Genomic DNA, 15,706 nt, shown 5'->3' on the forward strand with positions numbered 1-15,706 from the left:
TTGGAAAGTTCTTGTTGCCAATTGCAGATATATGTCCTGTGAGCAGGAATGTGTTTATTTTACAAATCTATAGCAACAGAATTGTCGTCTAAAAGGCATCTGGCTTTGTTTTAATGATTTGAAATTGTTGGTTGCAAACATGTGGAAGAGGGATAAGCAAGTGCAAATCAATGCAGCGTTTCCTTTGCATAGTCAGACACCCAAAACAAGTATTTTGATAACGGTGAACTCTCTCCTTTCTTTACAGTTTTGATAGCCAAAAACTACCAGTGTGCTAAAAACTGGAATTACAGAGAAGTAGAGTATATATACTCCTGCAAAAGATATTCTTTGAATTGGATTATTTCTTCCTGTGTGCATTTTATTAAAACTAACTTGATCTCTTTTTTAAAAAAGTATCTGAAGCTATCATGTATTTCTGAGAATATTTATGTCTATGTGCTGGAGATTTATGGGTGTTATGTAAAATAGGTTCAGTTTATTGCAAAATTCATGGCGCTTGTCCATAATCGTTTGAGGAATTGTAGTGATACAATTTTTTAGGAATTCCAAGGATAAAGAAGTTACTTCAGTGCACAAATTGGCTAAAAGCACTTAATGGGTTGCTAAGCAATACTGCTTGCTTGTTAGCTGGCAGTTTAGGAGAATGGAGTGTAAAATTTGATCATTATGTTAAGATGAAATAAAAGTCATCTAACTGATCTCTTGCCAGCTCAAAGATATTCTCAGTGGCACGCGTCCAGCAAAGAATAAATATTCAGAGCATACTAGTCTGATGAAACACCTTGAATAATGGTAGCAAACCAGAAATTATGAGTAATTATTTGTATAGTGACTGAGTTAGTGAGGTATAGTTCAGCTGAATTGAGCAGGAGAAAATTAATAGATCTGTACCAAATAGATCTTCTTGAAACATGACTGAAAATTACTGAAGTTTGTGTTCGATACCTGTTTCTGCAGTACGGTAGATGAGTCCTGGATTTCATTAAACTTGTGTGAGAGATTAGCTAGTCAGGGCAAATAATTTTTTTCATTATAGAATATTGTTGTTCTACTAAATAGTTTGCCAGATTGAGTGCAAATATGTTGTTAATGTATATTGTGAACTATTCATGTGGATGGAAATACACATTTACAGGGATTTATTGCTGTCTTACAAAAGGGTGAGGTTGTAAAGGTGCCACGTACAGGCTGTAGGAACACGGTGGGGGCTGCAGAAAATTAGAGCTGTAACAGGAGCTGGGGAACGTAGAGAAAGGGAGAGAAGCAGAGCAGGATACAGTTGCATGGACAGTTGGTGACCATCCAGGTTGTTCAGAGTATTGCAGACCTTAAAGTAGAGTTTCCTCCAGACACTGTTTCCTCTGCAGCTCTAGTGAAAACATTGCTCACCTGCCTTTCCGTGGATCTTCCAAATGTCAACCTTAAAGAAACAAAGAGTATGTGTAACTCCTAACAAAATTTGTCTTGCCATCTTCTTGGTAGCACCTATTAGTCTACATGTAATGGCTTAGATGAAGTCAGTAGATACTGTAATATTATATATGATGAAAAGATGAAGTGTTCAGGGCAGTTAAATTCAGCTACTAAAAGGTTGTAAGACTAAATTTCTAATGTTTATCTATGAACAGAGCAGTGATGCTGTGAATGAAGAGGGAAGTTCATTCGCGGCATCAATGTTTAGTTACAAATGTTTTCCAGTTATATGTTTTAATGACATGAGCTTAGCAGAATTAGATTCTGATGAAGATATTTAAAGGAAAGTATTATGAATGTTGGGGGAATGGAGGAATTCTGTATGTGTAGAAAAGGAAGGATGAAAAACAGGAGCAATGGAAAAAGCAATGAGAAATTCAGATCCTGGAGGACAAACAAGCTTTTCAGTCTGATGTAGAAGAAGCCACTGAAAGTTTGAAGTCCCAGGATGGAAAATACTCTTCTTCCTGGCGTAGTTGAAAGTTCAAGTGAAAGGATGAAGAGTAAAATTACAGTTTTCAGTGACAAATCAATACAGCCACCTTACAGTTAAATTGTGTTAGTGAGAGGCCATTTTAGAGAACAATAAAAGGACGCCTTTTGTAAGATATTGATAGGAACCTTGCAATAAAAATATCTACATAAACAAGTCCTCCACTTGTTTCACAAATCACCCCAGTAAAATAAAAATAACCTTTTCTCATTTCCTAAATGAAAACGCTTCCCTAATTTATCAAAAATAAATTAAGTTCCTTATCTCATAGAGCTCACAGTGGGTTTTGCCTGTGTTAAAATGACTGAATTGCCCTGAAATACACCGTGGGTGGATTTCTACACAAAAACCTATGTATCACTCAGGCCTCAATAAACTTTATTGTCCCTCAGGCTATTCGCCTTTACAGCATGTATCTGCTAGGATTTATCTGCTAAGAAAAGGGAACTTTCTACCCAGTGAACAGTAATAATAAATGTTTTGTACTTTCTCTTGCGTGATTTTATTTACTCGACAACTAATGACTGCTCATGTATTATAGTTACCTGGAGTTTGAAAGTTTTTGAGAGAGATATAGTTAATTATAGGCTTTCATTTGTGCATTTTATTAACAAGAAGCTTTTATTTTACTGGGGGAAAGTAAATAAAGCTTAGCTGGATTATATTTTGTTAGTGCACTTACCAAAATTTTTATTGTGTATTAATGTCCAAGGTGAAAATGCAGAGCTTACAGCTGAGAAAATTATATTTGCTAAGCTATGAATATTTTGGCATGAAATCTGAAGGAAAAAGTATTTTCTATTAAAAAGAGGGGATCATTCAAGTATTTTGAGCCTATCCTAAAAATTAGCCCAATGCGACTCCACAGTGCATACTTCCCGTTGATGCGGGGGTGGGTTCATTTGTTCTACTTTCCTTTAAAATCCCTCATTAGATGAGCTGCAGATAATTATAGAGGCAGTGAAGAGCAGACAAAGATATCGCATGTGCAGCATTATCGCAGTATCAATGCCATAAGAATTGGCGCAGTCTGGATCTTTGGATTCAATTCAGTTATTGAAAGAGTTAACTCAGCATTGATTTTTACAGATCTGGAGCTGAATGGTATGTCCAGCTCTGACATCCCCGACGTTCCTCCTCCTCTGCCTCTCAAAGGAAGCATGGCTGATTATGGGAATCTCATGGAAAGTCAAGACTTGATCAGCCCGACAACCTCTCCCCCTGCCCATCAAAGGGTGAGTCCCAGAGATGATGATAATTTTCTGCAATTTTCTTTGCTTTTCTACTTTGCACGATCCACAGTGAGATGTAATCCAGAGATGTCTGCAGTTGCAAACGAGCGTCTGGAGTATGAGGGAACGGCATCACTCACGGGGACCGACCTGAAGGGAGCTTGGGTTCATTCTGGTTGAGAAGACTAAGCAAAATGTTGTTAGCTGTGTTGGTAAGGGAGCTTAAACTGACAGGATATAGTCTCAGCAGCAAATTAGATTTAATAGCCTTTCAATCCTGTCTCAGGAAAGGAAATAAAACATGTACCTGACATCTTTCCTTTCTGGAGCTCTGTTCTGTCATCATTTAATCGCCACTTGTTTCCTAGAGGCAAACACACGTGCCCCCTTTGAGGGAAGGAGCTCAGAAACACTCTTCATCATCAACAGGGTTTTCAGCTTTCTGAAGAAAATACACTTTTTCAACTTTGTTTCCTGTATCCTGGAAGCTTTTAAAAATAATTTGGCCCTTTTCTTTAAAGCAGCACTTTTGAGAAGGACCATTTATTTTTTGGAGAAAAAAATACGTTTAAAGAGGTTTTCTTTTCTTTGACTTTGAAATGTATAACTTTGGCCAAGCTGTTATTTTGTGGAAAAATTCTCAGCGGTAATGATTCTTTTTTGTTTGCAGAGGTATCTTCCAGGATTTCTCTGAAGTTCATCATTCAAATGAAATTCTGTTGAGTAATTTGCTTTTCAGTAAATTTCGTGCTTAGAGAAAGCATTTCTAATCTCAGCAGAGAAAGAGTCAGGCAGGCATTTAGTTTTGACTCTGGGAATAGTTTTATTTAACACAGACTATCACCGTGCACAACAGTACACAAGTCTGGCTTTTCCCATGGTTGAAATTGTAACTGTGTTGTTGCAGGAATTTAGTATTTTCAGGCTAAAGGGGGAGAAGAAACAGATATAAAAGTAACTTCAGGAATGTGAGTAGTGTTATTCAAAACACAATGCTTTATTCATTATATGCATATATTGAAAAATTCTCTATTCCCATCGTCTCTTCCATAGTTCTTCCCCGTGGCTGGTTTTAGTAAATATTTTCACTAAATTTTTTTGCGAACCCTTTTCCTCTAATTTTCATCGAAGTATACTAAGCTCTTACCCATTTCCCTGACTTCTCTCTCAGGGGCCAGCTCTCGCTTGACCCGAATACAGACCTCTGAGTGGAAAATTACAGAGTGTACAGGAGGGCTGCCAGGAGTTTTGTCTAAGGAATCCCATCTTCATGAAGAAACCTGAGAAATTCAAATTAGGTTTCAAATTTCTTGAATTCCTCCCTGTATGAGCTCTAGAGTAGTAAATTTGTTTTGTATGATATACTGCAAGTTTTAGGTCATGGTAGTAGCTCAGTATTGTTAACATGAGTTCAATTTTTAGCTAAAAAGCATTAAACAATGAGATGATAAAACATGCGGTGAGGAATAAAAATCCCAATAGCTGGGTTCTTTTTCCATTCCTTGCGAGGCTGTTTGAAGGCGTTTCCACTTAGTGGACAAATGCTAGATATTTACTGTACTACTTGCAAATGCCACCATGCTGTGATGGTTAGAGCCCAGACCTGAAGATGACTCAGGTTGCAGCCTCGGTCTCCTTGCTGTTGAAGGTGTGACCTTGCATAGCTCCTGTACCTGTCATGAGCAGGGTTTCCGCATCATTAAATGGAAGTTCATAAAAATAGTAGCAATATGCTCCCTTGGGTTTTTTTGCAAAGTTTTATTCAGGTCTTAATATTTTTTCTCTTTACAGTCTTCACTGCTCAGACTTGCTTTTTTTTTAAATTTAATTTGTAATTGTAGAAATGGTCAGATGCAATCAGATATAATCAAAATTTTCTTCAGCATTGTATTTTTATAAACTTTACAAGACGAGGGAATATAGTTTCAAAGTCTGAAAAAAGGATCTAAAGCAGATTTGTCAGAAAGCCACATGTATTAGGCTTAGAATTAATTTTAGGAAAGGCTTCTAGTCTTATAACAATCACTCTGCGCATTTATTTCATCAGGCTTATAGGAAGGAAGCTGTTAAAGAACATGAGGAAAATGAGTAGTGCTGGGCATGAAAGATCAGATGCGTAAATTCTTATTACTGCTGTGATTAAATCCCACTCCACAGTTTTTAATGGCTTGTGTTTCATGGGTCAAATAGCTACATACTTCATAACTTTATAATTCTCTGCCTAGTAAACTGATTGTCTTTTAAATTACACATGCTTTGTATCAGTGAAGAAAAATCAGTAAAAAATATTATAGATAAGTTTATCTTAGTAGCTTTTAAACTGGAAATATCTCCTTGTATGAGAAATTATTACGTGGTTCACTCTGCTTGTCTTGCAGTCAATTATGAAAACCAAAAAAAGCGCTGTAGTGAACTGAAAAGCATGCAGTGATAAATGCATGAAGAAATACTTCAAACTGCAGGCAATAGTGTCATTTAGTGTCTGAGAGGGTAATCTTAGATTATTTGGAGTCCACTATTAACTCCGTCTACCTTAAGTCTTTTATCCAAGTGATCATCTAATTATAATTTTCTGATTGTCCTCTTATTCCTTGTTAACTGTGATACCCTTATATATATCTTTCCTTGCACTGTATGATTTTGTCTGCTAAAAATGTTCTTAATAATATATGGGAACATAAAAAAAGAAGTCTACGACTCCTGCAAGGATTATTATTACATCAAGGGATTCCTTTAGGCACTTCTTATTCTTTATGGGATCATCCATACCCTTGCATACAAATCAACTGCCTGCTTAGTATTCACAGCAAGAAGGGAAACTCAAAGAAAATAGACAAAGGAGCGCTTAGATTGATAATATCGGCTATAACGCTCACTAAGCATCAGGTAATGGTTTGGATGAGAAGATCTCTATCAATCTGGCATAGATGGAGAGCTTGTCAAGGAGGGATAGCAAAGGCTGAAGCGGTGTGTAATGCGAGGACCGGAACGGTCTTGCATGGCTGACAGCGATGGCACTTATTTTGACTCTCTGGGATCCTGTTGCACGAGGAGCACTCAGACTGGCTATTTGGATATAATGGAAGTGTTTACGCAGAAGGAAGAATCCAGGGGATTTTTCATGTGTTGCAATGCATATACTGCAGTGCTGGTCATTATCTCATAGGTTAGCCACAGTGAGCAAAAAATTACCTTAAAGGCTTCAGCAAATGGACTCTGTACTCATGTGGACAGAGAAAAAGAGCTGAGGCTAGAAACCCAGCTGAAACTACAGAGGCAGCAGGTAATTAGGGAGCACTGCTTCAGGGTTTGCAATTTTTCCTTTTCCGATGTTATTTCTTGGGAGAAATCCCCTTCCTTCCCGAAGTGCCTCGCAGCCCCGTGGCTCCATTCCCTCTGAGCATCGTGGTGCCACCTCCCCAGGACCCCCGCCGCTGGTTTGGTGGCTCAAGGCTTGCTGCCAGCTTGCTTACCACAGCAGCGGGAGGTCAGTCATTAGCAGCATTATCCCATGGAGATGTTGGAAAAAGTGAAATTAGAAAAAGTGCATTATTAATCCGTTATATTAAATTAGAAAGTTAACATTGTGGACTGCATTTGCTCACAAATGGAAATAAATGTCTCCTTTTCTGTCTGATACTCCAGATTTTTAAAAAACAGACTCTCTGACCAAAAGCTTTCCATGATGTGTAGTAGTATATAATGTGCCCAAAAGAAAAAAAAATAAAAAATTGGTTTTGATTTACCATCTGGTAATTATTTTTGCCTGCTGGAGATGGGAAGCGTTGCAAGCCCTTCCTCCAGTGCAAAGTCTCTACCACCTCCCGCCTTGGCTGGGCTGGGGTTTGGTGGGTTAAGCTCTTGCCGAGCAAAGAGTTTCTAAAAAGCTCACAGTCACTTTTTAATAAGTCTCAAAATCAATGGACTGCCATGGCTTATTACAGGATTTTGAGTGAAAAATGTGTTCTTCTGTTGGCTGCCCGGAGACATAGAGCCCGTGATGTGTCCCTGAGCAGCACCCTTGATTTTGTTTCAGAAAAGGCCGTGTCGCTGCCCTCAGTGTTGCGCGGGATCAAGCTGCGGGTTTTGCTCTGGCCAATTGGTAATGTATTTGTTTATCGCTCTCGCAGGGCCCAGGCCTTCACTAAGAAATACAGTTTCGGTCTGGAGTCTAAACCTAATTCTGAGGGTATTGCTCATAACTCTTGAGGTCTGTTTATGTACAGACCAGAGCAGAAAAACGGTGCTTTTGGAAATCAAGTTAGCCAGCACGGTCTGAAATACTAATAGCCTCCTCATGCAGAAACGTGGTGCAACAGAGGGAAAATCGCATTGACTGTGCTTTAACACAGCTGGCACGCACCACGAGCAAAGTCCTCCCTGCATGAGGGGTGCTAGGTCCAGCTCTCCCCGTCATCCACTGCCGTCACCCCTGCGGGAGCATCCCTCCAGGGATCGCTCCCCATTGGGAGAGCATGGTCAGGGTCCTGCCAAACAACCCCATGGGGAAAATCTGAGGTGCTGGTTCAAAGCAATTAGATGTTGCCTGTTTTGAAGGATCTTTCACGTTGCCCAAGGAGGGGATGCTTAGCACGTGGCAGGTGGGAGCACACAAAGGGCACCTCTGCAGAAGGACTCTTAAAATTACTTTCTCTTATCAAAGTACACTCCAGCAAGGGCAGCTAACGGCTGTGATACACAGTCAGATGAAACTCTAATAGATGAAGTATGACAACAGAGTTTAAACAGTCATTTCACATCGGTTACCTGCAGTATTTTCCACATAATTTTGCTCCCTGGGTCAAACAGGCAATTAGCTTAAACTGTCTATAATTTGGTTCAAATTAGTGGAGTTGGGTTGATTCTCTCCACTGGCGCATTATTGCTCTTTCAGAATGGGAGTGTTATTCCTCCAAGACCTCACATTATGTGTTATTTTTCATTGCGGATATTAAATAAGCAAGCTGCTGCTTGTCAGGCGACTCAGCTCCATGCTAAAAGCAATGGTGTAAGCGAGAAGGAGCAATTCAGAGCTCAGTGTTTGGAAGTGTTTACACAGTCCCGTGTAACTGATAGCCTATATACGTCTCATTTCTACTGCTTCTGACCTAATTAGATCTGTTAATCCTTCAAACTAAAGTGTTTTTGATTGGATCTCCATAGCTTGTCATATTTATGACCATTTAATTTCAAAGAAAAATAGTTACACAGGAAGAAATCTCTTAACAGTGTCAGAAGGACCATTTTTGGGAATCAAATTTTGTTTGATTTTTTGTTTTTGGTTTTTTTAATAGTATTTCCTGATTAAAAAAAAACATTCTCGTATCTTATTTTGCTTCTTCACAGAGTAAAAAAAAATGTATCTTTTCATCTTCTTGAATTGATTTTTATTGCAACCTGAACATGTATAGTGCAGTGTATTTTATATCTCTAAGAGAATGGAGACAAATGTTTTTAAAGCTGATTCTTTTCTGTATCAGGAAAAAACCAAACAAATGGGAGCAATTTCATGTTTGAAGCAGAAGGAACAGATTGCTTCTGTGTTGCATATGTGCCTTTTACATAAGGTTTCTGCTTCCCCTGAGGTACCCGTGAGTCAAGGATTCTGCCCAAAATAGGTTTGAATGTGAACCAGCAGTCTCTATCATTATGTCAGAAAGTAAAAGCATGCTTCAAGATTCGTTGGGTTCACAATTAACCACTGAAAGATAAACATGAACTCTGCAAAGCAGTTCTTAATTAAATGTAAAATCAAGGGAAACTCTATTTTGTATTTCAAAGTTTCTAAGGGGAAGCATAGCAAAAATGAACTTCGTAAGCCTAATAATGATTTCCTGAGTATGACATTGAAGGGAGAGAGAAAGTGTGCTTGAATTTCTTCCTGTGCTGGAATAAAAGAGAGTGCGTATCAGCCCTGGGAGCGATGGCTAGATTTGGAGTTGCACCAGTTCCGTATTGGCACATTTTGTCATGCTAATTTCTCAATAATATTGCCTCGACGAGCATTACATGTCCTACTTAATATATTCATTGGTAGCTTATTATATAAATGAACATGTACTGAATTTATCCAACTTTCTAATGGAAATTGTAAATTCAATTATAATAATTATCTACCTATCTTTGTTATTTCTTTCTGCCTAATTTGCTTGCAGAATCTAAGCTCTGGTAGGTTTTGTGCTTATTGTTTATAGCATATATATTTAGCTTATTCTCATTGTATTTGCATTGTATTTGTTCTTCAGAAGCAGGTTTTCAGGGATAATTTGATTGTTCTCTGATCAATATGAAGGGCTCATTTGTTTGAGAAATGCCTTTGATCTAATTGAATTGAGAATTATTGCCAATATACTGTTATTTAAATTCAAAATGGATTTTCACAAATGATGCTATCGGCAAAGTTAGTTTTCTCTAGCAATAAATAGAATGTTAAAGATATCATCTGAGAGCAAAGCACTGAGGAAATTTTTATGTTTTGTAATGTATTTTAGAGGGGCACCTGGTTTATTTAGTTATGAAATTAATGCCATCTCTGTGAGGAGTTCTTGCATGTTGTATGCTGATGTTCTGCAGACCACCAGCATTTCCCAAGTTTGTCCAGAAGCCCCTGCCTGGATACATGACTGTAACTAAGCAGTTTTTCAAAGATTTCAAAATCTGCAGATCACACCTGAATGTGTGAGGCTAAATAATGTTGACAGTCCAGCTCTTATTCAGGTGCCTTAGTAGGAATCCAGGAGCTAACTTAACATACCGGGTTAAGAACAGTATTTGGTCAGGTAGAGGAAGTATTTAGTGGTTCTGACTGTAATACTTAGAGACAGATCAGCAGTTGCATTTTACAAAACAAAACAAAACACGAACTTCAGTTTTGCATTTAGTAAAATAAAATTCTTATTTTATCTGCTTTACATATTAGTCTGTTGATGATTTTCTGACTCAGAGATCATTGTGCACCGAGTCACACTGTAAGTGAGGAATAAATAGTCCACAGTTTTGAGCCTGCTCTGAAAAATGAATGCTGCTTACTCAGCAGGGTCTTCTTGACATGTGCTTTTCAAGCAGCGGTGCCCTTTCAAGACTCAAACCTTTTAATAACCTGGTTGTTTCTTCAAAAGAGCTCATATAAACTTTAACCGGACTGTGAACATGAAAGTCTTCATTGCCATGTATGTTCAGTCCTGTCCTCATCGGTGAGCAGGAGACTTCGCCTGGTATGCAGCCTTCCAGGCAGCACACCCCCAGGCTCTGGCACCTTGCTCTTGGTCCAGAGCTTCTTATCCAGTAGCAGATTAAAACCAATTGATTTCCAAGTTGGTAACAAAGCATTCTGTAGTCAAGGAGGAAGGTGAGAGCACAGGTGTCGCTGCATCGGTGGTGCTGCTGGAGAGGCTGGGGAAATGGAGAGTGGACGGTCTTCGTCCCTCCGTACTCTGGGCCTGCTGTTTTGGACAGTGGCAAAATGGAAAGACAAGCTCAGGCCACGCCTTTCCTGACGATAGTTTGTGATCCCTGTTCGTTCGCCACGGGGGAGAGCCGGGAGGAATGAGGAAAGTTGTAAAACAGATTGGAAAGTATTTCTTTCGAGGTAGGATACAGGAAAAATATTCCAGCAAAAATCCAGCCTTCCTGGCTCTGCCAGTATGCAGTCTTACCTTTCTATTTAGTCTACAATTAGTAAAACTGTCTGGTAAAAGCTCTGGATATATAACTTCATGCTGTCTTAAAAGCTGACGTTGAAGAGGGCATTCAGTTATCTTAAAGATACTTTTTTCCTTCTACTCTTGCACATCTCTGAAAACTCCCAGTCACTAGGTTGCAGTAGTGTTAGGAGGCTCTCCGGGCTTCTTGTGCCTCGCGGCAGAGGAAAGACTGAAATGTCCTGCCATCACCCTGAACTGCTCTTCTTTTTGGAAGATATCTTTTGGATATCTTTGGAGATATCCAAAGCAGCTTTGGATATCTTCTTTTAAAAGGAACAGTCTTGTTTCTTATGCACTTTCACGAGGCTTATCAGCTGCACATATACCAGTTTCTTACTGGTGTGTGTATATATAGAGATAGATATATATATATAACACCGAGAAATCATCAGTTATTTCGTCCAAGACATTAAAAAAAGTTGGAATACGAGTATCGAGGTTGCAACTGCAGTACACGCAATGTTACACTAAGGCATTTCAGATATTTGAACTGTTCTTGTAGCAGTGATTAAGGAAATTTGGCAGAGACGGTGTGCGTCGTAAGGTTTTAAGTGTTAGTGCGTGGAGTCAGCAGTATGGGGTGGGTAAGGCGGGACGGGTACACTGAGACACAAACAAGTGGAAATGAAAAAGCGTTGTTATGCTTGGAGGAAAACAAACGGCGGTGGCTGGCTGAGCGGGGGAAGAATCTTAGGAAAAAACAAAACCAAAGCAGTGTTTATGAGGTCTGACACTGCAGTACAGCCTCAGTGCAGCGATGGGAAAACTGTAATGGCTGCATAGCCAAAATGCTGTAGAAAACCAGACTGCAAAGTGTATGAGCAAGTTGCAGTGTTCTCAAGCTCTTTCTGAAACAGATTTTGTCATATATATGATTAACATTATGAAAAAAAGTCTTAATTTCCATAATGACTTTTTAAATTCGTCCAGTTAGCCAGTGAATCTAACCAAAGGTGCTCTTGTTCTGTTGTATGATACATGAAGTGATTTAAAATATGTATATTTGAACAGTCTGGAATTCTGTTTTGAATATTTTAATTATAACTGAATGTGTAATAGTAAATTGCAAGTTACTTATCTGTTTAAATGGTTTCCTTTTTTTTTTCAATTATTTGTGTTCTAAATGTGCAAAATACAAAAATAATGGAAAAGCAATGAAGCTGTTGCTTCAGAATAGCTTTTAAGCTCTGTAGTGCATAGGGGCTGAGGGCAATCGATGCAGACGAAGAAATCAATATCCTATCATGATATAAAGTGGAGAATTATAACCTTCTCCAGTGCTTTCAAAAGATTTTTCCTGAAATACGGAGCTAATTAATCACGAACCCTTGAGAGATTTTTTTTCATTGTCAAAGGTAAAAGTTTTATTTTAAGCTAATGGCATTCGGTATGCATAGTAGCAAATTCTGCGGAGAAGCTTTCAGGAGTCAGACGGCTACAGGCTTACCCACCGTTTCTTGCCGTTATAGGTGAACCAGTAAATGTTCCAAAAATCCATTCATTGCTAACACAGTCTCTTCAAAATTGGTTTCTTCCAGCACCTGCCACCTCCACTCCCCAGCAAGACTCCCCCACCTCCGCCTCCAAAGACAACTCGGAAGCAAACGTCTGTTGACTCTGGGATTGTCCAGTGAAGAAGGAAGAGTTTTTTTCCAAAGATAAAGCTGTAACAATTCATTTCCCTAAGTATTTTATGGTATATAATGTTTACCTCATTCAGGCGTGCAGTATCTAACATTTAGTGCAATGACTCTAACTCTGTAAGAAATCCATTTCTAACTGTGTATCGGAAACAACACTACATCACCCCTCTTTCTGGGGTTGTTCCCTCCTGTAACTTGAAAGAAATCTGGATTTCTACTTGAGGCCGGGAGGCGTTCATCAACTGACAGTACCCTCTTCCTAAACCTTCTCCCTGCTTCTTCTGAATAACTTCAGGCACACAGGTAGCTGTGGAGATTAAAATGAGAGTTTAATATTTTGTACCTAAAGCATTTAGGTAGCTATGGAGTTTAAAATGAGCTGAGTATTTTGTACCTAATCTCAGTGTATATAGGAATCGATGACGATATTCACATTGAATTCAATGCACGTTGGAGTAGGCTTCACAGTAAGGAGAAGCTGCCGTAGGATTTCCCCAAATAGCCCAGGGCTAAAAATCAGACACAGCTTATTTGTGAAATGTGCCTTCTCTTTAATTGTTCTGTATTACAAATAAACTGATTGCTAATGGGCTTTGTAAAATTAGTCGTCAGTGATCAGTCATTTCCATTTTCATTCAGTTGGCCATTCTTCTGGGTGTTGATCAACGGGCAAAGCAAGGAAGCCTTTTAGCTGCTGACAGGCACAAGCGTATAGGAAAAGAAACAGAGTAGGCAGATAGGAGACTCCTGGTCATTCTGAACCTACCGGTTGAGTACAAGAATGGGAAGAGCTTTTTCTTTTCTTCTTTAATGTGTAATATTTCATGTGGATTAAGATGAACTGAAAGGAATCACTTTGTCCTTGTGCCATCATTCTGTATAGAGTTTGTATATATGATGGTTTTTAGAATGTTTTAATTTTTATGGTGCCTGCTTTTCATGTAATAATGAATTAATGTACCTACAATGAATGCATTACGTATTTTTAATTTCCTAATTGCTGAAAGTGTAAAAAAAAAAACTTTTTTTTTCCAGATATTATGCTCTGAGAAATATTGGACAATGATGGGGTGGGGTGTTGGGAGGGAGGAAGGAAACTAACTTTATACTCTAGCGTTTTTTATTGTCATCACACTTTCATTTTTTACTATCTACAATCTTTTTACTCTTACGGTAGATTGTTTTTAAATATACCACTGACTCAAAATAAAATATTATTTTAAAAACTTGTCTAAGAAAATTAATACATTTCTTTGGTCTTTTTCATCCTTATTGTAGAATTTCAGGAACTGTTGCACTCTATAGAGGGCTATGTATACACTTTCTTTCTTTCTGAACAATTCTGAGGGAGCCCACGATAAAGCTGAAGTCTTTCATCGCACTGCTATACGTGTTCCTGCATGTATGTAGTACTGAGATAAAACTCGTCAGCTCTAGAAACAGCTGTCTTTGTATGCTGTCAATACTCATAATGATAGCTTACTTATCTTTAAGTTATAAATTATCTGTTCCTGAACACTTCAGAAAACAGATGAGTTCTAGGTAATATTTTCTACCTCAAGTAGCTGCTACATGATGCAAGTAGCATGACTTAAACAGCAGTAAAACAATAATGTTCTTACAAAGGCAGAAAGATTGCCCTTCTCATAAAAAGTGGCTCAAATGGTCAATTATATTCTCATAATTTTGCCTTAAACCATCATGTTGCTTTGGATCAAACAAACACACTTTTCCTTTCAATGTGAGATAACATCAGCTACGAGCATCTCAGAATTTGCTGTTAGATACTGTCCTACAATTCCCTATTTGTTTTGTTATTCGTATAATCTCCATTCAAGAGGAATAAGCTGGGAAGGATTCTTAGCTACAATTGATCAGATATTCTTTCCATAGACGATCGATAATGTATTACAACTTTAATTCTATAAGTCTGTCATTTAATTGAAAATTGCTTTAGAGACTGCTCTTGTTACTGTGTGGGAGATTGCGCTGGGATGCTGGTGAGGTTTCCTCTTTTCTGTTCCATTTACTTTCTAAAGGATAGAAGGAGGCTTTCACATGGACCTTTAACTGGATGCTTGTAAATTGTATTTCTGATAATGTGTTTGTTGTCACATGCCCTTAGCAAATTCCTGTGCTCGTGCAAGTGTTATAATTTGGCCCTGCAAGACTCCTCAAACAAGAGATGCACTTTCAAATTGGTCTTGCAGTACAAACTCTAAATCTCATATGTGTGTATGTTTTACAAATACGCAAGCTGAGACTGGGAATTGAAAATCAGACTCTCAGATTCACTTTCAGACCCAAATTGTCACCGTTTTTACAATCTAACAGCTTTTAGGCTGTAACTCGTATAAAACCCAGCCAGAACGAGTCATTACCCTCCTCAAAGCGTTGTAAAAACACACTTCAGCAAATCCAGAAACTAATTCAGTTACAGTCTCTAAGCGGTGAACAATCTTGCGAAGGCTGTTATTTTTCCTACGGTATACTCTCTTCCTTTGTACTCCAGTGGCGTTATATCAGAGCATCCCAATGCAATATGAATTTCTTGTGACATTGTTTGAACAAAGCTGAGCTAATGCAGAAGAGCTCAATACAAGGCAATACAGAAGAAGAAGGTTGTTTGATTTTAACCAAAGTGGTATCACTTACACTTACTCTGTCATGCTCACGTCCTCACAAGGGTCGAGGGACATGTGCCCAAGTAATGTCTCCGGGGTTGCCAGTCATTAGAGGACAAGAGGTGCCTGCTGTCAAGTCCACATCTCGTCTCCGGTGTTACTCTGAGGTTGGTGAACATGTGCTGGTTGTTGGATGTGCCCTTTTTTCCCTTTGGGAGTTGCCAGTGACTGTGATCTCATGTCTCTTTAGTCTGTCCTACTTCTGTGGGAATTCATTAGGCAGCACTCGATGTATTCGATGTCGGTTGTCTCCCTGCCTGGTGAGGATGGTGTACAGTTCCAGTTCTGCTCGTCATCTTCCCACCATCATCCCTTAATGGGCTCAATGAGTCTTCTGCTTTCCCAACCTCGATGCCTTGAGTAGCTGGGATTGGGATGACCTGGTCCAGCTGTCACTGCTTTATCCTTCTGCCAGTTCTCCTGGTGCCTCCATGCCCAAAGGTCCCCATTCAGACTTCATTCAAATCGATAACTT

General features: G+C 38.8%; 1 protein-coding gene across 2 annotated transcripts in view; it reads left to right on the plus strand.

The window, feature by feature from the left end:
- The window catches only part of DOCK1 (dedicator of cytokinesis 1), a 325,958-nt gene extending 312,185 nt beyond the window's left edge, over positions 1–13,773 (plus strand). For both annotated transcript variants that reach the window (XM_076339221.1, XM_076339222.1), the window contains exons 51-52: positions 3,059–3,204; positions 12,443–13,773. In XM_076339221.1, the coding sequence (XP_076195336.1) occupies positions 3,059–3,204; positions 12,443–12,538 (242 nt within the window). In that variant the 3' untranslated portion in view covers positions 12,539–13,773. The remainder of the gene's footprint in view (positions 1–3,058; positions 3,205–12,442) is intronic.
- Positions 13,774–15,706: the final 1,933 nt, after the last annotated feature.

Source organism: Aptenodytes patagonicus, chromosome 5, assembly GCF_965638725.1.
Source record: "Aptenodytes patagonicus chromosome 5, bAptPat1.pri.cur, whole genome shotgun sequence".
In the NCBI taxonomy this organism is placed as follows: Eukaryota; Metazoa; Chordata; class Aves; order Sphenisciformes; family Spheniscidae; genus Aptenodytes; species Aptenodytes patagonicus.